At 39.7% G+C, this 23,837-nt stretch overlaps 2 protein-coding genes and 1 long non-coding RNA gene across 8 annotated transcripts; 1 reads left to right on the top strand and 2 right to left on the bottom strand.

Moving 5' to 3' along the window:
- Positions 1-175: 175 nt before the first annotated feature.
- LOC146486004 (uncharacterized) lies at positions 176-9,314 on the bottom strand. Of its 5 annotated transcripts, XR_014860676.1 has the most exons (6): positions 9,287-9,314; positions 6,816-6,949; positions 4,785-4,937; positions 2,747-2,899; positions 2,184-2,317; positions 201-337 (listed from the first exon to the last, which is right to left on the bottom strand). It is a non-coding gene; the product is annotated as an uncharacterized LOC146486004 (long non-coding RNA). The 5 variants fall into 5 exon arrangements; XR_014860673.1 differs by lacking the exon at positions 9,287-9,314 and having other exon boundaries at positions 176-310; XR_014860675.1 differs by lacking the exon at positions 9,287-9,314 and having other exon boundaries at positions 180-310; positions 2,190-2,317.
- A 592-nt stretch (positions 9,315-9,906) lies between these two features.
- On the top strand, positions 9,907-12,260 carry LOC146486003 (uncharacterized). The gene is made up of 2 exons (XM_085101726.1): positions 9,907-10,537; positions 11,059-12,260. The coding sequence occupies exons 1-2, from the start codon at positions 10,020-10,022 to the stop codon at positions 12,212-12,214; spliced, it is 1,674 nt and encodes a 557-aa protein (XP_084957852.1). The 5' UTR covers positions 9,907-10,019; the 3' UTR covers positions 12,215-12,260.
- A 42-nt stretch (positions 12,261-12,302) lies between these two features.
- LOC146486002 (uncharacterized) lies at positions 12,303-17,833 on the bottom strand. 2 transcript variants are annotated; one of them, XM_085101706.1, is made up of 6 exons: positions 17,405-17,833; positions 16,475-16,544; positions 15,813-16,246; positions 15,300-15,657; positions 14,148-14,577; positions 12,303-13,713 (listed from the first exon to the last, which is right to left on the bottom strand). In XM_085101706.1, exons 1-6 carry the CDS (start codon positions 17,728-17,730, stop codon positions 12,692-12,694), a joined length of 2,640 nt encoding a protein of 879 aa, XP_084957832.1. In that variant the 5' UTR covers positions 17,731-17,833; the 3' UTR covers positions 12,303-12,691. The 2 variants fall into 2 exon arrangements, with proteins under 2 accessions (XP_084957832.1, XP_084957840.1); XM_085101714.1 differs by having other exon boundaries at positions 15,300-15,593; positions 16,154-16,246.
- Positions 17,834-23,837: the final 6,004 nt, after the last annotated feature.

The raw sequence follows: 23,837 nt of genomic DNA, 5'->3' as shown, positions 1-23,837 counted from the left end.
TTCACTGAATCTAGTTAAACACAACAACACAGCTGAACAGCAGACGAAAAAAATTGCCGGCAGAAACATGGCCTTAACTAAACACTTTGATTACTTAGCGATATGTGAAAGAGAAATACAAACTCTAACTGAATAAAACACGATTGTTCAAGACTTACTGAGATCTTTAAGTTGTTTCCTGTCAGAAGAGAACTTTCTAGCGGCGCCGCTGTGGTTCGCCAGATTCGCTCCCCAGCAAAGTCAGCCGATACCGTTCCATCGATCAATCGCTGCCACTGACGGCGCGCTGACTTCTCATCGCAAAGAAGGCCTGAAAGTCAATGTGATCATCCTGTTACTAAAATAATAATAGTAATAATAATAAACAAAATAATGGTGACATGTTGTCGCCGAGACGTCATGTTTTCACCCTTTAAGCCCTAATATCAAAGGACAAACTCTCCTGTCTTGTCGCTATATTTTTCTTATAAAAGCCGACTGGGTAGAAGTTATTAAAATATCAAGAGAATTCATCTTGGGTGATCGTATCCTTAATTCTCATGACCTCAGGGATTGAATAAACTTTAATTTTACCAAGAGAAATTTGATGCTGATCACTGTTAGGGCTTAAAGGGTTAATCTCTCTACTTTTTATTGTGAAATAATACAACCGTCCTGGCACAAGCAACCCCATGCACCAAAGGTCTCTTATGCCAGCGGAGATGATCTTGCCACTCAGTCCGATAACTTGTCTGACGACAAGCCAGGGAGGGAGAGATGAACTGGCCCCTAGACCATAATAAGTACATCCCTTTCGGCTAGCGCTCACATCCGACTGTCTCAAATTCAGCTTCATCTATATATAACATGATTAGCCGTCTTCCAAGTGGTACGTCTTGAGGTTTGGGCATGCGTACGTAATGAACCTCATATAACGAATAGAGAAATATCTCGTTGTTTATATTAACAAAATGATCAGGCAATGATGAAAAATATGAAAAGCTAGGGGGAAAAAACACACTTGTGATTAGTCTATAAAGTCACTTAACGACAAGGGAACCTTTTCATTATTTTAATTTTGTTTAATAAAAAAAAAAAACGCTCAATGTATATGATTGTTCATTCTACCCAAGCCTTGGCATCCGTACAGATCGACGTCGTAGTTCATTTTTTATCTCACTCAAAGAGTTAATTTGTTTAGAAAAGAACTTTGCCGGAAACTTTTACCATCACTTTATAGGGATTCACGCCCTGGCCTCAAAATTAGTCTTTTCAGGTCACACATGTCATAATAGTTAATGATCAACCAGCACGCTAAGTAAGAATTAGGGCTGTTGATTGCAAGAACGGCTGATATCTTACTAACGCACGGTTGGATAAGTATGAAACCAACTTAGATCTGTCTACTTAAGAATTTTTTAGGCCGTAAACTTCGGAAATTAAGCAGGTTTTTGACCTCTAAACATTGAGCGTGTTCTATAATGTCGTATGCACTGCGCTGTTCAAAGGGCGCTTTGAAATGAAATGCTCAAGCTAAGTTTTTTTTTGTAATGAAAGAAATATTCTTTTAACTAAAATGGCCCAAAATTTGATTTCTCTGAACTGAACAATTCAACTTCAAATGAGAAAAAACATCATTTTGACAACAACTCGTCATATAATTAGTTTTGACAAATGCGAGCATCTCGAGCGACGTGCTAGGCAAAATTTTCACGCAATTCTAGAAAGTAACTAAGGCATTCGCCGAAAGTCTGATTGTGTTGATTAGCTCGGTAAACTTAACTTACGGTATTTAACTGAAAAAAAGTTTTGTCACAAAGAAGTGCGACAATAACAACACATCAAAACACAAGTTAATTAAGCGATGGTTCTTGAAACGAACAACTTCACAGCTAGATAATAACATCAGGCTAATACGAAAATATTTCGTTCTCCGGCTCTAAAGCAAACATGACAGTGAAAAGACACAACATAATAAGAACTGGAGTAAACCAGTTCATTTCAGTCGATTGTGCATTTTAGGTGGCCCCGAATCCCTGAATAAAGTTCACTGATACTAGTTAAACACAACAACACAGCTGAACAGCAGACCAAAAATATTGCCGGCAAAAACATGGCCTTAACTAAACACTTTGATTACTTAGCGATATGTGAAAGAGAAATACAAACTCTAACTGAATAAAACACGATTGTTCAAGACTTACTGAGACCTTTAAGTTGTTTCCCTGTCAGAATTGAACTTTCTAGCGGCGCCGCTGTGGTTCGCCAGATTTGCTCCCCAGCGAAGTCAGCCGATACCGTTCTATAATGTCGTATGCACTGCGCTGTTCAAAGGGCGCTTTGAAATGAAATGCTCAAGGTAAGTTTTTGTTTTGTAATGAAACAAATATTCTTTTAACTGAAATGGCCAAAAATTTGATTAAGCGATGGTTCTTGAAACGAACAATTTCATAGCTAGAATAATAACATCAGGCTAATACGAAAATATCTTGCTCTCCGGCTCTAAAGCAAACATGACAGTGAAAAGAAACAACATAATAAGAACTGGAGTAAAGCAGTTTATTTAAGTCGATTGTGCATTTTAGGTGGTCCCGAATCCCTGAATAAAGTTCACTGAATCTAGTTAAACACAACAACACAGCTGAACAGCAGACGAAAAAAATTGCCGGCAGAAACATGGCCTTAACTAAACACTTTGATTACTTAGCGATATGTGAAAGAGAAATACAAACTCTAACTGAATAAAACACGATTGTTCAAGACTTACTGAGACCTTTAAGTTGTTTCCCTGTCAGAAGAGAACTTTCTAGCGGCGCCGCTGTGGTTCGCCAGATTCGCTCCCGAGCAAAGTCAGCCGATACCGTTCCATCGATCAATCGCTGCCACTGACGGCGCGCTGACTTCTCATCGCAAAGAAGGCCTGAAAGTCAATGTGATCATCCTGTTACTAAAATAATAATAGTAATAATAATAAACAAAATAATGGTGACATGTTGTCGCCGAAACGTCATGTTTTCACCCTTTAAGCCCTAATATCAAAGGACAAACTCTCCTGTCTTGTCCCTATATTTTACTTATAAAAGCCGACTGGGTAGAAGTTATTAAAATATCAAGAGAATTCATCTTGGGTGATCGTATCCTTAATTCTCATAACCTCAGGGATTGAATAAACATTAATTTTACCGAGAAAAATTTGATGCTGATCACTGTTAGGGCTTAAAGGGTTAATCTCTCTACTTTTTATTGTGAAATAATACACTCGTCCTGGCACAAGCAACCCCATGCACCAAAGGTCTCTTATGCCAGCGGAGATGATCTTGCCACTCAGTCCGATAACTTGTCTGACGACAAGCCAGGGAGGGAGAGATGAACTGGCCCCTAGACCATAATAAGTACATCCCTTTCGGCTAGCGCTCACATCCGACTGTCTCAAATTCAGCTTCATCTATATATAACATGATTAGCCGTCTTCCAAGTGGTACGTCTTGAGGTTTGGGCATGCGTACGTAGTGAACCTCATATAACGAATAGAGAAATATCTCGTTGTTTGTTTCAAGAAAATGATCAGGCAATGATCAAAAATATGAAAAGCTAGGGAGAAAAAACACACTTGTGATTAGTCTATAAAGTCACTTAACGACAAGGGAATCTTTTCATTATTTTAATTTTGTTTAATAAAAAAAAAAAAAAAAAAAAAAACGCTCAATGTATGTAATTGTTCATTCTACCCAAGCCTTGGCATCCGTACAGATCGACGTCGTAGTTCATTTTTTATCTCACTCAAAGAGTTAATTTGTTTAGAAAAGAACTTTGCCGGAAACTTTTACCATCACTTTATAGGGATTCACGCCCTGGCCTCAAAATTAGTCTTTTCAGGTCACACATGTCATAATAGTTAATGATCAACCAGCACGCTAAGTAAGAATTAGGGCTGTTGATTGCAAGAACGGCTGATATCTTACTAACGCACGGTGGGATAAGTATGAAACCAACTTAGATCTGTCTACTAAAGAATTTTTTAGGCCGTAAACTTCGGAAATTAAGCAGGTTTTTGACCTCCAAACATTGAGCGTGTTCTATAATGTCGTATGCACTGCGCTGTTCAAAGGGCGCTTTGAAATGAAATGCTCAAGCTAAGTTTTTTTTTTGTAATGAAAGAAATATTCTTTTAACTAAAATGGCCCAAAATTTGATTTCTCTGAACTGAACAATTCAACTTCAAATGAGAAAAAACATCATTTTGACAACAACTCGTCATATAATTAGTTTTGACAAATGCGAGCATCTCGAGCAACAGGCTAGGCAAAATTTTCACGCAATTCTAGAAAGTAACTAACGCATTCGCGGAAAGTCTGATTGTGTTGATTAGCTCGGTAAACTTAACTTACGGTATTTAACTGAATGGAAGTTTTGTCACAAAGAAGTGCGACAATAACAACACATCAAAACACAAGTTAATTAAGCGATGGTTCTTGAAACAAACAACTTTACAGCTAGATAATAATATCAGGCTAATACGAAAATATTTCGTTCTCCGGCTCTAAAGCAAACATGACAGTGAAAAGACACAAGATAATAAGAACTGGAGTAAACCAGTTCATTTAAGTCGATTGTGCATTTTAGGTGGCCCCGAATCCCTGAATAAAGTTCATTGAATCTAGTTAAACACAACAACACAGCTGAACAGCAGATCAAAAATATTGCCGGCAAAAACATGGCCTTAACTAAACACTTTGATTACTTAGCGATATGTGAAAGAGAAATACAAACTCTAACTGAATAAAACACGATTGTTCAAGACTTACTGAGACCTTTAAGTTGTTTCCCTGTCAGAAGAGAACTTTCTAGCGGCGCCGCTGTGGTTCGCCAGATTCGCTCCCGAGCAAAGTCAGCCGATACCGTTCCATCGATCAATCGCTGCCACTGACGGCGCGCTGACTTCTCATCGCAAAGAAGGCCTGAAAGTCAATGTGATCATCCTGTTACTAAAATAATAATAGTAATAATAATAAACAAAATAATGGTGACATGTTGTCGCCGAAACGTCATGTTTTCACCCTTTAAGCCCTAATATCAAAGGACAAACTCTCCTGTCTTGTCCCTATATTTTACTTATAAAAGCCGACTGGGTAGAAGTTATTAAAATATCAAGAGAATTCATCTTGGGTGATCGTATCCTTAATTCTCATGACCTCAGGGATTGAATAAACTTTAATTTTACCAGGAGAAATTTGATGCTGATCACTGTTAGGGCTTAAAGGGTTAATCTCTCTACTTTTTATTGTGAAATAATACAACCGTCCTGGCACAAGCAACCCCATGCACCAAAGGTCTCTTATGCCAGCGGAGATGATCTTGCCACTCAGTCCGATAACTTGTCTGACGACAAGCCAGGGAGGGAGAGATGAACTGGCCCCTAGACCATAATAAGCACATCCCTTTCGGCTAGCGCTCACATCCGACTGTCTCAAATTCAGCTTCATCTATATATAACATGATTAGCCGTCTTCCAAGTGGTACGTCTTGAGGTTTGGGCATGCGTACGTAGTGAACCTCATATAACGAATAGAGAAATATCTCGTTGTTTATTTCAACAAAATGATCAGGCAATGATCAAAAATATGAAAAGCTAGGGAGAAAAAACACACTTGTGATTAGTCTATAAAGTCACTTAACGACAAGGGAATCTTTTCATTATTTTAATTTTGTTTAATAAAAAAAAAAAAAAAACGCTCAATGTATGTGATTGTTCATTCTCCCCAAGCCTTGGCATCCGTACAGATCGACGTCGTAGTTCATTTTTTATCTCACTCAAAGAGTTAATATGTTTAGAAAAGAACTTTGCCGGAAACTTTTACCATCACTTTATAGGGATTCACGCCCTGGCCTCAAAATTAGTCTTTTCAGGTCACACATGTCATAATAGTTAATGATCAACCAGCACGCTAAGTAAGAATTAAGGCTGTTGATTGCAAGAACGGCTGATATCTTACTAACGCACGGTTGGATAAGTATGAAACCAACTTAGATCTGTCTACTAAAGAATTTTTTAGGCCGTAAACTTCGGAAATTAAGCAGGTTTTTGACCTCCAAACATTGAGCGTGTTCTATAATGTCGTATGCACTGCGCTGTTCAAAGGGCGCTTTGAAATGAAATGCTCAAGCTAAGTTTTTTTTTTGTAATGAAAGAAATATTCTTTTAACTAAAATGGCCCAAAATTTGATTTCTCTGAACTGAACAATTCAACTTCAAATGAGAAAAAACATCATTTTGACAACAACTCGTCATATAATTAGTTTTGACAAATGCGAGCATCTCGAGCAACGGGCTAGGCAAAATTTTCACGCAATTCTAGAAAGTAACTAACGCATTCGCGGAAAGTCTGATTGTGTTGATTAGCTAGGTAAACTTAACTTACGGCATTTAACTGAAAGGAAGTTTTGTCACAAAGAAGTGCGACAATAACAACACATCAAAACACAAGTTAATTAAGCGATGGTTCTTGAAACGAACAACTTTACAGCTAGATAATAACATCAGGCTAATACGAAAATATTTCGGTCTCCGGCTCTAAAGCAAACATGACAGTGAAAAGACACAACATAATAAGAACTGGAGTAAACCAGTTCATTTAAGTCGATTGTGCATTTTAGGTGGCCCCGAATCCCTGAATAAAGTTCATTGAATCTAGTTAAACACAATAACACAGCTGAACAGCAGACCAAAAATATTGCCGGCAAAAACATGGCCTTAACTAAACACTTTGATTACTTAGCGATATGTGAAAGAGAAATACAAACTCTAACTGAATAAAACACGATTGTTCAAGACTTACTGAGACCTTTAAGTTGTTTCCCTGTCAGAAGAGAACTTTCTAGCGGCGCCGCTGTGGTTCGCCAGATTCGCTCCCCAGCGAAGTCAGCCGATACCGTTCTATAATGTCGTATGCACTGCGCTGTTCAAAGGGCGCTTTGAAATGAAATGCTCAAGGTAAGTTTTTTTTTTGTAATGAAACAAATATTCTTTTAACTGAAATGGCCAAAAATTTGATTAAGCGATGGTTCTTGAAACGAACAATTTCATAGCTAGAATAATAACATCAGGCTAATACGAAAATATCTTGCTCTCCGGCTCTAAAGCAAACATGACAGTGAAAAGAAACAACATAATAAGAACTGGAGTAAAGCAGTTTATTTAAGTCGATTGTGCATTTTAGGTGGTCCCGTACCGTTCTATAATGTCGTATGCACTGCGCTGTTCAAAAGGCGCGAGTGATCACGTTCACGATCCGCCTTCTCATCAGAAACATGTTTCTTCTTGTTCTCGGATGGAGGTGGCTCACTTGCAGCCTTCTTAATAGGTTTCTTCGGAGGTTGCTTGACAGAGTCCTTAGACTTCGAATCACTGGTTTGCTGTTGCCTCGGAGAAAGCTGAGCAGAGCCAGACCCCGCCGCCCTGGCAGCCTTAATAGCCTCTGCTTGCCCCGGAGAGCGAGCGACCGCATTAGCATACGAGGGCGACGCGGCCGGCTGCGACATGATCTCCGGTTCATCTTCCAATAAAGGCTGACCAGGTTGAGTAACCACGTTGGCGCTGTACAATAGAAAGGGACAGGCTGAGATGTTATGTTCCTGGCAAAGGCAAATCGAGCAAAGGCGTGGCGATTTGTAATCTTCCTGGCGATGCCCCGGCGCCTCACAATTAAAACACCTCACAGACGAACATTTCGCTGCAACATGGCCAGTATAGCCGCAACGGCGACACATCTTAGGCTGGCTTGGATACCAAATACGTAGCAGTTCACCGGCAACGAAAATGGTCGGGGGTATTGCGAGATTTAGCCGCATTCTTGCAGTACGCACTCCGTTGTAAATGTTGTCGGCAACCATATCACGCCTAAAGGAGAAAACCTTGCCATAATGCGAAAGACGACAAATTAGGGCAGTGTCCGGTAACTCAGTCGGAGCTTCATAGATTTTAATGATTTGAATCCGATTCTCACAGTCACCGAGAAAAACCGTGCAGCCAGATCTCTTGACCGAAGGTACGCCAAGAGCGGCGTTTTTCGCGTCATGAGATCTAAAACTGACAACCCACGTGTTGTTGGATGCGCGTCGCTGGATAGATAAAATTTCGTCGACATCAATGCCGGCCGCGTCGAAACCAACGATGATATCCTGGCTGGAACAAACCGTGTCCACAGAGAAGACGACGGACAACTCTTTGCGAAGCCTTATCCGATCAGTCTTACTATTGAATAAATCACTGAGAACCTTCGGCACGCTCGGTTGATTCTCAGGAATTTCAGCTGTTGGCTCGTGCGGCACGTCACAATCACCCCACTCCAAAGGTGACGGAGAAAACAATATGGGCGTTTCAGTTGGCTCATCAGGCATCTCTCCAGGGGATTCCTCATCAACAGCTTTACGAGAACTATTTCCATCGGCCGTTTTGTTCTTTTTGTTTGCCATGCTGACGCGGCAACAAAACACAAATCGGAACCAATCGTATCTAAGCCAAAAGGCCCAAGAAAGAATGAGACCCCTTTCGACTAACGGTCACATCCGACTGTCTTAAATTGAGTTTCATCTACATATAACATGAACAGCTGTCTTCCAAGTGGTACGTCTTGAGGTTTGAGCGTACATGCTAAAACTCACAAAATGAATAGAGAAATACCTCGTTGTTTATTTCAACAAAATGATCAGGCAATGATCAAAAGTATAAACAGCTAGGGGGAAAAACACACTTGTGATTAGCCTATAAAGTCACTTAAAGGCCAAGTGTCACGGTCAAGCGCATGCGCGAGCAGACAAGAGAATCTTTTCATTGTTTTAATTTTGTTTTATAAAAGAAAAACGCTCAATGTAAATAAAATAAGAAGCGACGTATCAGTCGCGTGCGTAAACGTAAAAAGTTGAATGTTGTTCAACTTTTTACATTTACGCACGCCGCTCATACATCGCGTCATATTTTATTTACGTACGTAAAGCCAGCTCAATTCACGTCTGTACGCAGGTAAAATTTACGCGACAGTGGAACTTTACCTTAAGGCATTCGCAGAAAGTCTGATTGTGTTGATTAGCTAGGTAAACTTACGGTATTTAACTGAAAGCAAGTTTTCTCACAAAGAAGTGCGAAAATAACAACATAAGTTAAGCGATGGTTCTTGAAACGAACAACTTCACAGCTAGAATAATCAATGACATCGCTAATTCGAAAATATTTCGTTCTCGATCTAAAGCAAACACGACAGTGAAATTAAAAGAAACAACATAAAATAAAACATGATTGTTCAAGACTTACTGAGACCTTTAAGTTGTTTTCCTGTCAGGTCCATTCGCTCCCCAGCAAAGTCACAACTGATACCGTTCTGTCGATCGCCTGAATCGCTGATCCACTGACCGCGCGCTTATTTCTCTTCCCAAAGAAGGCCTGAAAGTCAATATAATCATCCTGTTAATGTGATCATCATGTTACATGTTGTCGCCGAAACGTCATGTTTTAATCTTGCTACTTTTTATTCTGAAATAATACAACAGTCCTGACAAAAGAAACCTCTGACACCGCAGGTCTCTTATGCCAGCGGAGATGGTCTTGTGCTCAGTCCGACAAAGAGGGAGAGGAAAGCCGGCCCCTAGACCTTATTTTGGCAGACCCCTTTCGGCTAGCGCTCACATCTGACTCTCTAACATTGAGTTGCATCTACATATAACATGAACAGCTGTCTTCCAAGTGGTACGTCTTGAGGTACATGCTAAAACTCACAAAATGAATAGAGAAATACCTCGTTGTTTATTTCAACAAAATGATCAGGCAATGATCAAAAGTATGAAAAGCTAGAGGGAAAAACGCACTTGTGATTAGTTCACGGTCAAGCGCATGCGCGAGCAGACCGGCTCAAAAATAAATTGTACGGGCAATCTCGTTCCCAGAGCCCACGTGTCTTTTGGTCAGCGCCAAGACACGGAGCTCTGGAATAATCAATTTCCGATGCCAAGATTTTAGGAGTTCCGGTTACACTGCGCATGCACGGCCAATGCGTGCCTTGGTTAACAATACGGCGTCCAAAGGAGATAAAGTCGATGTGGATGCGTTCCATAAAGGCATACAACACGCACTCGAAAAGCTAGGAAAACCGAATTTGACTTTGAAAGAACAGCAATACGAAATTTTGAAAGCGGTTGTGATGATGAAAAGAGATGTTTTAGCGGTTTTACCTACGGGTTTTGGCAAGTCACTCATATACCAAAGTTTGGGTTTCATCTTCGATTTCCTGAGAAGTGATTCCGATTCCCAACACGCAGCTATCGTTGTGGTTTCGCCGCTAAATGCCTTGATGCAGGATCAAGTGGAAAAGTTGATGGCCTATACGAATGTATGCGTCATGAAAGCCAGTACCGATTTGACTGATTCCAGTTCTGACCTTCGACAAAGTGCTCAGATAATTTTCGCTCATCCAGAGGTGTTTGTGCAGAGCCAGGTCATGAGGGACAAGACTCTCCAGAGGCGTGTTCGAGCTATAGTAATCGACGAAGCTCATCTAATAGAAGAATGGTAAGTTAAGGTGTTAATGACGAGTATTCAAAAGACGTGAGCGTCAACCCAGCTTTGAGGTGGGAACTGATTAATATAAGCTTAAAATTATACGTGAACAGTCCATTCAATTTTTACGAATATCTCTATAAATAAAGTATTGAGGAACATGATTTGGACAATTTTTTTTTGCAGTTTTGTTGAAGACTCAAACGTTAACACTTTATGTGAGGATGACAAAAAAAACTGTAAAGTCTTACTAGGTGAAGGGGAACTTTTACAGGCATTAAAAACTATGGAATCCAATAAGTGACCAGGGGCCCGTTTCTCGAAAGTCCCAGTAACTTACCGGGCCCGATAAGTGTCTTTGGCGATAAATGTTTCTCAACCAAAGTAAATTCTTGTTAGCTTTGAATACTAACATTGGCCAAGTACCATGTCTGTAATCACTTTACAATCGGCGAAAAAACGTACACTTATCGGGCCCCTCACATTCAAACACAAATAATGTCTGACTCCCCAAATATTTTTTGCTCAAACAGGAAAGACTTCCGTCCAGCGTATGCAAAACTTGGAGTCCTGGGAAACTACTTCCCTCAAGTACCCATTGTAGGGCTTACCGCCACTGCTAACTGTAAAACACAAGGTATTATCTGTGATTCCCTTGGACTGTTTGATCCAACAATCATCAAAATCAATCCAGATCGTGAAAACATCTATTTTGCATCATACACAAGAAAGTCAACTGGTGATGCTAAACTTTCAGAAGTTCTAGAACCTCTCGTGCAGCAGCTAAAACAGGAACGACAACAATTTCCGCTGACACTTGTTTATTCCAATTTGGAAACCATATCTGACTGTTACATGTATTTCAGTGAGATGCTAGGTACAGAACAGTATGAGCCACCCGATGCTCAACCTATTGCAAAGAATCGCATGTTTACATTGTTTCATGCTCAATACCCAAATCATGAACGCCAGAGAATTATAACAGAGTTGGCAAGTGGTACCTCCAAACTGAGAATTCTCTTTGTTACTGTTGCATTTGGCATTGGTGTGGACATTCAGAACATCAGACAGGTAATACACATTGGCGTTCCATATACAATGGAGGAATATTTCCAAGAGGCCGGACGCTGTGGAAGAGATGGCTTGCCCTCAAAGGCATTAGTCTCCTACAATGCCTATGATATATCTCAGTCAAGAACCAACATGGCTGATGTCATGCGAGAATTTGTTACAGCAAACAAATGCAAGAGAGAAATTATTCTGAGGCATTTTGGATATGAAACTCCCAGACGAAGTCTTCCACAGCATACATGCTGTGATTACCATCGAGAGACCTGTGACTGTGACACCTGTTTGCTGTCAGATGTCTCAAACCTTTACCTGGCAAGTCCCTTGGAAGATACCAGTGAAGCAGAAGTATCACCTGTGGATAATCATGAAGCATTATCTAAATCAAAGGCTAAAAAGCTACGTCAAGATTTAAGTGACTACCGGTTGTCCCTCCATGGCTCTGGGAGATCTTGTGTTGGTGGAGTTACTCTAGCCACTGGATTTAGCATACAACTCATAGATGCAATTGTGAAGAATGCAATATGTCTAACCTCTGTAGAGAGAGTTATGATGGACTTTCCTGTGTTTAGTACTGCCCATGCTAAAGCAATTTATAACATTGTACAAAAATACCGCTGATACTCTAATTTAGTGGATCACAATAAATTCTTGAGTGTGTGCAGTAGTCTAGAAGTTTGCTTGAAAGTTTTTGACTTGGCTCAGTCAACATGATGCTTGCTTACAAAATGTCTGGGTTATTGTATAAAACAAATAGATTTAATTTTGCCGTGGGTCTATACTCCATTAGCCAGCAAGAAGAGACAGAGAAAGGAAAACTATGGAACATGGGCAAGCAAATTCAAATATGCATGGATGATCCCCATGTTCCGTCTCTGTACCAACTAAACATTCATACTGTGTGCATTATAGAGATCGGAACCAATAGTACTTCTAATAGTCTCTTGGTGGAACCCAAGTTTATGTATATAGGAACTTCAGAATCAGTAAGGCCCAATTTATCCTGATGCCATTGTGTCATAATGAAACACATAGCTTTAGTAATTTCTATACATTATCACACTGAAGTACAAGGGTACAGTATTAACTGTCTTTGAATCACATATCATCCTCATTTGCACTTTCTATCTCATAGTCACTAACATCTTCGATTAGTTCTTCATCATCTTCTGTACTGGCATCATCACAATTGGCATGATAGTTATTTGCTAACCGTCTCTTGTGCCTTGTGAGCCAGGAATGCAGTAGGGCTACATCAAGTTGGTCCAGTGGACTCTTGCTAATGGTTGGAAATGACCGGTGAGCTCTGCCAGGCTGATTACTAAAAGGTGCTATGTTGTGAAAGAGTGTAATCATCTCCTCAATGTCCTGTACTGTGCTGGTGTGGGTATGTGATGTTGAATCTGGAGGAATGTCACTGGTTATGTCATAACTCTGGACTATCTTGTTCAAACCATATGCAGCAGCACTGCTTCGTTCCACAGCCTTTAGGGTCTTGTTGCCACACATGCCTTTCAAAATGACTTTGTAGTGCTTTATAAGCATTTCCATCCTGAGGTCATTAGCACAGTTATTTCCAGCACCCCCCTTCACATTGACAAACTGACCATGGGTTATCCGGTGTGCCATTTGTTCGGTGTAGAGACCCTTAACACAGGTAATCAGCCTCATTGCTTCATATGCATATTTCATACCATGCTTCCTTGATCTAAAGTACAGCATGAGCAGCTTCCAGTTGATGAGACTTCTTTCTCCATTACCCTCTTTCTCTGTGTCATTGAGCTGCATCAGCATGACACCTAGCTGTATGCATTGTAATGCATAATTCATTACCCTGTCATCGGTGTCAGGTGGAATATCAGACATCGGTGAAGGTAGCTCGGGTGTGTTCTGTTGACTAGAGGTTTCTTCCCGTCTTGCTCGTGGGATTGCCAGATGTTCTCTTGGCCACAGGACTACCTGCCCAATGCTGATTATCCCTGCTGCAATTTCTTCAACAGCTGCCACAAGCACAGGAACAGTCTGCCCAGTTTGTAGACCTTCAGCCCCAGCAACTTGCCCAACTCCAAGGACCTCATAGCCATTTGGTAGCTTTGGTTGTACCATTATAACCACTTGACCTTCAGGGTATTACAAAAATAGAATAAGGGTTAGGTTATGTGTATTATAGACTGCTGAGAGGATGAATAAGGGGCTGTTTACAGAGCTATACATAGGGTCACCCCCAGGATCCAAAGTTGGTACAAGCAAATTCTACAGATAAATTATTCCTTATTTATGATCAATGCAAGTGTCATTAGCTTAGTGGACAAAATTCAATTCAATAATTTATTGGATGCATAGTGTCATCTCCACACTTACATGTAGTACACTAAAGCCTGGCAAAACTAGATAAAAAGTATGGAAGATAAATCAGAGGGTTTTAAGGCTGTCTGCATATTTGAAATATGTTGAAAAGGATGCTTCGACTACACGTAAAAGCTAGTGCCATAAGTGGACAATATCATACTCTGGTATCAGTGCATTTATACGTACATCAGTAAACCATATGTACCTGGTGCCAAGTTTGGAGCCACAGTCGTAGCAGAAGTGGCAGTTGCTTGTTGGTCAGCAGGACTATTTCTCTGTTCATGCTGCTCTCTCCAGGCTTTCTCAATGTCAAATTCCACAAAAGCAAACTCTTCTACAAACTTGCCAATGATCTCCTCAATAAACTTTGTCTTCTCTTCATCTCTGGCCTTCTCATCTAAGAGTTTTATCTTAGTGGGTGTTAAGCCATCAAGGCTATCTAGACCCGCCCAACTCATAAATGCACAGCACAAGTATGCCTTAGTAGCACACAGCATAAGGTTCTCAGCACTTTGATAGTTCTGTTTCACTTTGCTGTACACATTGCTCATATGCCACTGTTGCTGCAAATGGTAAAGTGTGCCTGGCTCTCTTCCTGATATGGCATCAGGCTTGTACAGCTGCTCCCAGATGTACTGTTTGGGAGAACAGGAAAAAAATTTGACAGAGTAATAATTAATGTAGTGTCAAGGACTTGATCGAAGTCTAATTATGTGCTCATTAGTTCTGAGAAATAATATTTTATAGATTAGGGGCACTTAAAAATATCAGCATTTGACAAAGGTTTGTAGGAGCTGACATGCAATCTCTTCAGTCTTGCCTGTTAGCTATATGTTTGTTGCATATACAGATGCACGTACAGTTTGACTGTAGTTTCTGGCTTTCACAAGGGAAATGAATATAAGTTACTGTAATGCATAGTTAAATTGAGTTTGTTCATGATAAACAATCAAATCCTAATGGACTGCATCACACAAAAATGACCGCCTCATACCGGCAGGTGCAATAAAAATTGGGGGAAATGGGATTCCTGTGTATACGAATGCTTTGTGGCATTTTACCAATTTATTTTTGGGCCTGGGTACGAGGCACCATAAAGTACCCAGCAGGCATGTATTTATCAACTAAATGTACATTTTGCACATTCTCATAAATAGCAAAAGCTCATTACCCAGTGTCTGTCAAGTATGGTTTGGCATACATGTATTTTCAGCAACAGACAAGGTTTTAATGAAACAGTTAACAAGTCACCATTTGTAATTTTGAATAACTGCATTCTCATTCTCTTTTTGTTGTGGATCTTTTGAGTGGATCTTTTTCTGGTTGATATATAATATATAATATTGTAAAAACTTACCCCAAGAAATGACTGCTTTGCATGCCACAAGGTGGCATTCTCTGTAATGTTGTCAAAACGCTCAGTGTGTAGGTCACACCCCATTCTTGTCTTCTTAGCCCCTGTCACTCGTTCTCGTCCCAGTAGGTCACCGCATAGGGGCACATTCACATTTTTTAGTACTCTTTCCCTCCTGGCAGATTCTTCCTCAGCAGAGGTCCCAGGTGGCACACGGGGTTCATCATCAGGAGCGTACACTTTCATTAGGAAATCTTCAACATATTCCAGGTACTGGACAACATCTGCGTGTTTGTTCTGGTTGTAAGGGACAATTGGGAGACCAATTATAGTAGACTTCTTTGCCATCTCTTTGGAATACCTATATATTGCAAAGGGTCAGTGAATTAAATGAAAATTTCCTTTTCTCCCCTGGTTTGTCTGCTGTCAGTGTATAAAACTTACTGTATGCAGTTCTTCTGAAAGAAACACTACAATAATTTTAATAAAACAACCACTATAAGCTTGAACAATTACCTGTGTGGTATGTGGATGTTAACAGCACTTTTTAGATGCTTCAGACAAGTGAAGAACTGAACCAGAACCCTGGCTACCAATACCGTGAAGTCGCTCTTCAACTTCAACAGCTCATCCTCACTAAGTAGGTACTCAGTGTTATTGAACTTGTTAATGTCCGCCATACGTGGACGAGTGTTGTCAAGATGGCTAGATGGGATCCTATCAAATGTGACATAGTGCCCTATCCAGTGCATATCTGAATTTCTGTGGTTCTTTAATATGATGTTGACAAGGACAATAAAGTCTAGATTATCAAATACAATGCGAAGGCTGCCGTTGGTTTGAAGCACTTGCTTAACTTCTGATATGATGTCACCACCAACGCTGTCCATGATGTTTAGTAAACTGTCCCTGCTCTGTGTGACACCAGTCTTATTCAATCTCTGAAATGTCTGAAATTGAAGGTTCCAGTTAAAATCTGAGAATGGAATTTTCTTCACATCGACAGTAACTGAAATATTGTATACACCAGTAGAGTGATTTTGATTTTAACTAACCCATTTAGATGTTGTAAACTAAATATTAATGTAAGGGCATCAACTATTTTATGTGAAATATCAGAGAATGACAGGACTGGTGAGGACTGTTATCAATGAAGTTATTATTATACAAATGCCTACCTTCTTAGATGCATGACCAGAACCAAGGACAACTGCATTAACTTTCTGTACTAAGGACAGCTCCCTGTTTCTGTAAGGATCAGTAAAATAATCTGTTTGAATTTTTTATTCTGTGTTTATATTCTGTCACTCAGTATCTTGCATGAACTAAAATACTGTTTGTAGCTATGCCTATTGAACGATAAGACTTGCAGCCCGAATGGGCTACGATTCAAATTGAGAGTGAAGGGTCAAAATTCTTTTAGTATCAACCAACTAGTTGGTCAAGTATTTTTTACATTTTATGTAAAAAATTATTGAGGGAAGTGAGGTAAGTTATTTACTTTTTGTCACACGTGGTGCTACTAGGTGGCATGGTCTGTCACTAATAGACCTATTGTAGCAATTAGCCAATCAGAATGTAGGATTAGTAATAGACCACTAGTTTGTTGATATTTAAATTGAATTAAGGATTGTAAATGTGTCACTCTTTTATTTAAACAATATTTGCATTCAATATTTGCCCCAAGAAAAGAAGCTCATTGGGAGGGCTAACTTTCATTGACCATGAAAAATTATGTAACATAAGACCCTCATAAGTAGCATTACTTATTGTGTCATCATCCATTGTAATACCAATGTATGTGTTGTGGTTTAATTTTTTGAGGGTTGAAATTTTTCAAACCAGTTTATTTTTTATTTTCCTTTATGCAGTTTTCATTACCATAATCTGAGACAAAGGGAAATAAAAGTCAAACTGGTTTGAAAATCTTTAAACCAAAAAACCTTTTGAACCATAACATATGTACCACCCACTCTGGGAGTGATAGGATATTGAAACAGTGGCATAAATCAAATTGTGATTGAGGCATTAGCATATTTAACAGCAAGGTTAAACATGAAGTACTGTTGCTTGGGAAAAAATACAGTTGAAATAGTATTTTACAATACCTGGTATTCATAAGCACACCATAGGCAGTACATATCCTTGGTACCTGGCTGCCATCTGCTTTCACATTAGGTAATGCCACAGCTGACAACATGTCCAGTACATCAGGGGCTTTTTCCTTCATTTCAGTCAGAATAGAGATCCACTGAAATTTGTTTAGTTCCTTTTGACTGTCCTTTGTCATTCGAAGAACAGATGGATTTTCTTTCTTCTGACACAGCTTTTGGCACTGACTATCAATATCTTGCAGTATGATAGCTTTCACGCAACTCTTAATAAGTGGTATTTTCATCATGGTTTCTGCCAGAGCTGGAGGTGATGATGACATTATCTTTCCAACCAGTTTTTCTTTTTCATCTGGTGTAAGCACCCCAATAGTCCCTGTATTAGGAGGCTCAGCAACCTGTTGATATAGATTTGTGATTGTTTGAATCACGTTGATTGCAGTAATGAAGAGAAATCTTGCATTTAATTAAATATATAATGATGCACAATGGAAATATTCGTATTGTCGATTCAATTACAATACTCTTGTCTTGTGTACATTTTTGCAACTGGAGATTTCTCCTATGTTTATTGGTATAAAAAAGAAATCATTTGTCAAATAACATACCGTGTTCTTGTGGAGTCCAGAGCTAGAGAGAATATCAGCTCCTTGTTTTCTGTCTACGCCAGCCTTGTCTACAGATTTAGGTTTCAGAAATTCTGGCAAATTTCGTGTGGCATCAGTTGACTCTTGACGCTCCTTCTCGTTGCGTACAATGTCGTTGTCAGCCCTTGGTAGCGTGGAATCTTTATCAGAACGCTGCATAGTTTGGAAGGTAGGTTTGGGCGCTATAGGTGTAAGACCAGTAGTGGAAGAGCTCGCCGACTGAAACCGGCAAGCCAGGCGAATCTTGACAGGTGGCTTTGCAACATGGTCTGGTCGGGTTTTCTTGCTTGCGTGAGCTACTGAAGGCGATACTGTCGGACCTGATGGGCTTTCTTCAAGCTTCTTCTCCCTCTTTATGCGTATATTCGCTGAATGGTAGGTCCTCTGTTTACCATCGGAGTCTTTGCAAAGAGTTCTGAATTCTTTAAATGCCGCAATTTTCCGAGCACAAGACCGACATACAAACTGTGACAATCCGTCATTTTCATTCCCTTCGAGACCAGTAATTTCATTGTATCCTTCCATGATCGCTTCTCTCTGGGACTTTTGGCCGAAAAGTGAAATGGGGCGATCATTAGAACTCAAGGGATTACAGCAGCAGCGACAAATCTTCGTGTTTGAAACAAGTTTATTTGGAGTTTTTTGCGCCATATTTGTAAATTCGCGCTCAGCTGTTCTGATGTTGTTTACATGCAATTTTACTTCCGGGAGTTTACGCATGAGCAGTTTGATAAATCGAGTAGCCAATCAAGATCGTTCCGGAAATTGATTATTCCAGAGCTCCGTGTCTTGGCGCTGACCAAAAGACACGTGGGCTCTGGGAACAAGATTGTTGTACGGGTCGACACTAAATTCGATGCGACCTTGTGGTGGAACAATCTGTTGAAATCGCGTCCGAATTTGGATCATCCACTCTTCGTTCTTCACTTTTTATAATCTTTGTTTCCTGTTGTAAATATAAGTTCGATTTTTGTAAGGTTAAAAGTGTTTTAGCATCCGAAAACGACATTTTTGTTGATAGCGCGGCCGACCGGCGACGGGACGTTCTGTGGACTCTCTGGAAGCACAGAAGTTAAGCGGACAGAGTGGAGTGGATGTAGAAATCCTGTGCAGTTAACAAGATACGTTCACCAAACGTGGAAAATTGGTAAAGGGATAAGTCTGTTTAAAATAGACAACGATTTCGCGGCACATCTGCTTTCGCTGGAAATGGCAAAGGTCACCAACTGGCTTTGGATGAACTCGCGAGGATTTTCTTGATTTCAATCGTACTGTTTGTTCATATGGAATTCAACTGTCAAAAACGGAGAATTCGACGGACAAACAGCATCAAACATCAGTGTTTTACTTTGGATGGAAAAAATTGAGCAACAGTGAGACGCGAAGCGAATAAATATGAGATCAAATGTGCGAGTTAGTTGTAGTCTATTAGCGGGCTCGAATAGCGGGCAGTAGAAAAAAATCCAAAAGATTTGCGGCAAACTACAAAATCTATTGTAAGGTATTCATTTATCTATACAATTATGGTCATTGCGAATGGCAAACGCAGTTTTGATTTGCCACTATGGCAGAGTTTTCTCAAATGCATTCCAGCATCTCGGAAGGACGCTCAGTGTTGTTACTAAACAGTCGCATCGCTTCTTGAAGCTTGCGGATTTCTCGTTCTTCGCCTTCTCGCTGGTCTAATAAAATCAGGTCATCGAGTGTACACACTATATAGTAAGTTTATCACTGAATGCTGATGAAATACTGGATTTAGGGAGCTTCTCGGCTTTTCGAACTGCGCGTAATAAAAAAAGGTCGATGCCGCGAGATATCGACATTGTACTAAAATAAAACCGTATACGTTTGCATAAGTTCCTGCATTTCTTGAATGTCCAAGCGGCGCTGCAAAAATCCCCATGTGTTTTACATGGACAGCCCTTTTTTTTTTCTTTCTGAAACGTGACCAAAACACTGGCCGGTCATGTCAGTTTTATTTTTATGCCAGCAAGTTATACTGAAGACTTGCCCGCCGCCAAAAACAATCGGCTTGACAGCGCTTACGTTATCGCTCGCACATGCGCCGAACCGTGAAACTCTCCCTTTAACGACAAGAGAATCTTTTCATTATTTTAATTTTGTTTTATAAAAGAAAAACGCTCAATGTATGATTGTGATTGTTCATTCTACCCAAGGCTTGGCATCCGTACAGATCGACGTTGTAGTTCAGTTTTTCATCTCAGTTAACCCTTTAACCTCTAATATCAAAGAACAAATTCTCCCATCTTGTCCCGTTACTTTACTTATAAAAGTACTGTGGAGAAGTTATTAAAATACAGTCGAACCTGTATTAAGCGGTCACCCTCGGGGAATGGCTAAGTGACCGCTTACATACATACATACATACATACATACATACATACATACATACATACATACATACATAAACTTTATTTAGACACGGTAAAAACATCAGTTACATGCACGACAAAAATTAAAACTGATTTACATGTTTGCCGTGTGGGAGTACGAGGAGGACTACTTGCGATCTATCTCATTTCTAAAATTAGTAAAAGATCTAATGGCTCTGACGTTAGATGGAAGGCTGTTCCACAAATGTGCTCCACTGTAGCAGAAACTACGTTTCAAAAAATCGGTACGAGGCTTAGGCAGAGCCAATTTCCTGTCACTATTTCTAAGTCCAGAGTCCGTGCTGAAGGGCTTAAGGTACTCCGAAGACTGATCATTTAAAGTTTTAAACATGATTTTCAATTTTTGCTTCTTCATTCCGGTATAGAGATTATCCCCGGTCCCAGCTTACCGCGTAGGGCGGTGGCGCTAGAATAGTAATCTGACTTTGTTATGACCCGAATGGCGCGAGTTTGTAGTTTTTGTAATTTGTCAGCTAATTCGTTGCTGAGACCGTCCCACACAGGACAGCAATAATCAAAATATGGTTCAATAAGGGCTCTGAACGGCCTCAGTTTTTTAAGTGCACCTATGCCAGAGGAGATAATCTTGGCAGTCTTATTAACATGTTTGGACCACGAAAGATTTTGATCGATGTAAAGTCCTAAGGATTTGGTGTGGGGCACTCTATCAATTTCGTGACCTTCAATTTGTACAGTAAGTGAATGGCCACTTGTAGTACTAGCCAGTCTCTGCCGTGAGCCTATTAACATTAATTCCGTTTTGGCTATATTCAGGCTGAGCTTATTTACATTGAGCCATTCATGAAGGTTAGCTAGTACTGCCTGTAGCTAATACCGCTTAATACAGGTTGACCGCTTAATACAGGACCTCTAATATAAAAGAACAAATTCTCCTATCTTGTCCCGTTACTTTTCTTATAAAAAGTACTGTGGAGATTTTACAGGGTCGTACATAGCGCGGGGGCAGAGAGGGGAAACTCAATTTGTTTCTAACATCACACTGATCACAAGAAAATCGACTAATTGACTGAAAAAATATTCCTTCAATGTGAATTCCAAATGACTATCTTGAAAAATCTTTTGAAGCGAAAGCCAGTACCAATAACCAGTTTTCTTATGAAAATAATGATTTTGTCAGTTGGGCTGCCTATGGTTTAGAATTCGGTGTGTAAATAAAGACTGACAAGCCTACGTCACTTTCTGGCGCGTGTTTTAGCCTTTTTAAATCTAGCTTATACAAGTAGGTTTTTTTTTTAAGGGATAAATTGGTTTTAAAAGCCTGCGCTGCTCGCAAGTATTTGTAGCGGGTTTGGATTTAACCATCATATGTTCATCATCCGACAGGTCATTTTCACCTAATGATTTTTCAGTTTCCTCTTTTGAATTCTCTTCGTTTTGAATATGACCTCTTATTCCGTGTGTTCAACGACGTTGTTTTTATACCACATAGGGCATTTCAGCTGGGTTTGGCTTGGCTCTTTTAAGTGCTTGATAGTTTTAACTGCCTTTCTTGTTGAGATTTGGGTAATGTTAGGACAGGAATTAATCATTGCTTGTATCGTGCAATGAGCTTCATTCTGTAATTGCTGCAATGCCGGGCCCGGATATTAGTGTTTGTCACAAGAAGTTGTGTTTCTTGGCACGGCTATTTGGTTTTTTAGTTCTCTAGTAATCGTTGTAGCGTGTTATAGAGCTATGCAACGTGTCACAGTAATACTGAAAAGGCTTGAATTGTATTTAAATAACGAGTGTGTTGTTGCAAATGCTTCGCTCCACTGATATAGTGCGTTTGAATTGTGGAGGCTCAGTCAGTTTTCTCCCTTTGTTTGCAGCAGTGCATAGACTGTGTTTTACTGAAAATGAGAGACAATATTTGCTTCAAGCTAAACAAGATGTTAACTCCATAAAAAGACCGTAAACGTCTTAGAGGCAACTTTTTGTGTATTAAGCGGTCACCCTCTGCCGGGGAATGGCTAAGTGACCGCTTAATACAGGTTGTACAAAATACAGGTCAGAACACGGTGAAAATGTCATTTTACATTACGTAGTAAACAGCTTATGCATAAAAGCTAACGTAGCTGCTACTAAAAATAGTTCGCGGGAAAAAATACAGGGAAATGTATGGAAAGTTCAAAACACGACTGGACGCTTTCCGTCACTGTTGCATCCCTCCAATTTTTTTCTTAAAATCCTTTTTCTAGTGCCAAAAGTTTCCAATTCATGAATTTTTCAGAAGCAATGTTTTATGGAAATTATTTGACATCGGATTTCCATACAAACACTGTTATTTCAAACCTGTTATTTTTCAGAAGCGATGTTTTATGAAAATTATTTGACATCGGATTTCCATACAAACACTGTTATTTCAAACCTGTTATTTTTCAGAAGCGATGTTTTATGAAAATTATTTGACATCGGATTTCCATACAAACACTGTTATTTCAAACCTGTTATTTTTCAGAAGCGATGTTTTATGAAAATTATTTGACATCGGATTTCCATACGAACACTGTCATTTCAAACCTGTTATTTTTCAGAAGCGATGTTTTATGAAAATTATTTGACATCGGATTTCCATACAAACACTGTTATTTCAAACCTGTTATTTTTCAGAAGCGATATTTTATGAAAATTATTTGACATCGGATTTCCATACAAACACTGTTTTTTCAAGCCTGTTTGCCTACCCGTCAAAATGGCGTCGAAAACCGTGATAAGGCCTATTCCAGAAAGTAACTAAAGGTGGATTTCCACTGTCGCGTAAATTTTACGTGCGTACAGAAGTGAATTTAGCTGGTTTTTTCGTACGTAAATAGAATAAGAAGCGATGTATGAGCAAGAAGTTGAGTGCTGTTCAACTTCTTAAAGGTGGATTTCAACTGTCGCGTAAATTTTACGTGCGTACAGACGTGCATTGAGCTGGCTTTACGTACGCAAATAAAATAAGAAGCGATGTATCAGTCGCGTGCGTAAACGTAAAAAGTTGAATGCTGTTCAACTTTTTACATTTACGCACGCCGCTCATACATCGCGTCTTATTTTATTTACGTACGTAAAGCCAGCTCAATTCACGTCTGTACGCAGGTAAAATTTACGCGACAGTGGAACTCCACCTTAAGGCATTCGCAGAAAGTCTGATTGTGTTGATTAGCTAGGTAAACTTACGGTATTTAACTGAAAGCAAGTTTTCTCACAAAGAAGTGCGAAGATAACAACATAAGTTAAGCGATGGTTCTTGAAACGAACAACTTCACAGCTAGAATAATCAATGACATCGCTAATTCGAAAATATTTCGTTCTCGATCTAAAGCAAACACGACAGTGAAATTAAAAGAAACAACATAAAATAAAACATGATTGTTCAAGACT

Source organism: Pavona decussata, unplaced genomic scaffold (genome assembly GCF_977016875.1).
Source record: "Pavona decussata unplaced genomic scaffold, jaPavDecu1.1 SCAFFOLD_22, whole genome shotgun sequence".
Lineage (NCBI taxonomy): Eukaryota > Metazoa > Cnidaria > Anthozoa > Scleractinia > Agariciidae > Pavona > Pavona decussata.
The sequence above is the reverse complement of the archived record's forward strand: the minus strand, read 5'-3'. Positions and strand labels throughout refer to the sequence as shown.

Coding starts and splice junctions, on each gene's coding strand:
- LOC146486003 (XM_085101726.1), top strand. CDS start 10,020: ATGCGTGCCTTGGTTAACAATACGGCGTCCAAAGGAGATAAAGTCGAT. Junction 10,538..11,058: donor GCTCATCTAATAGAAGAATG/GTAAGTTAAGGT, acceptor TTGCTCAAACAG/GAAAGACTTCCGTCCAGCGT.
- LOC146486002 (XM_085101706.1), bottom strand. CDS start 17,730: ATGTCATCATCACCTCCAGCTCTGGCAGAAACCATGATGAAAATACCA. Junction 15,658..15,812: donor AACATCCACATACCACACAG/GTAATTGTTCAA, acceptor TGCAATATATAG/GTATTCCAAAGAGATGGCAA. Junction 14,578..15,299: donor CAAAGCAGTCATTTCTTGGG/GTAAGTTTTTAC, acceptor TCTCCCAAACAG/TACATCTGGGAGCAGCTGTA.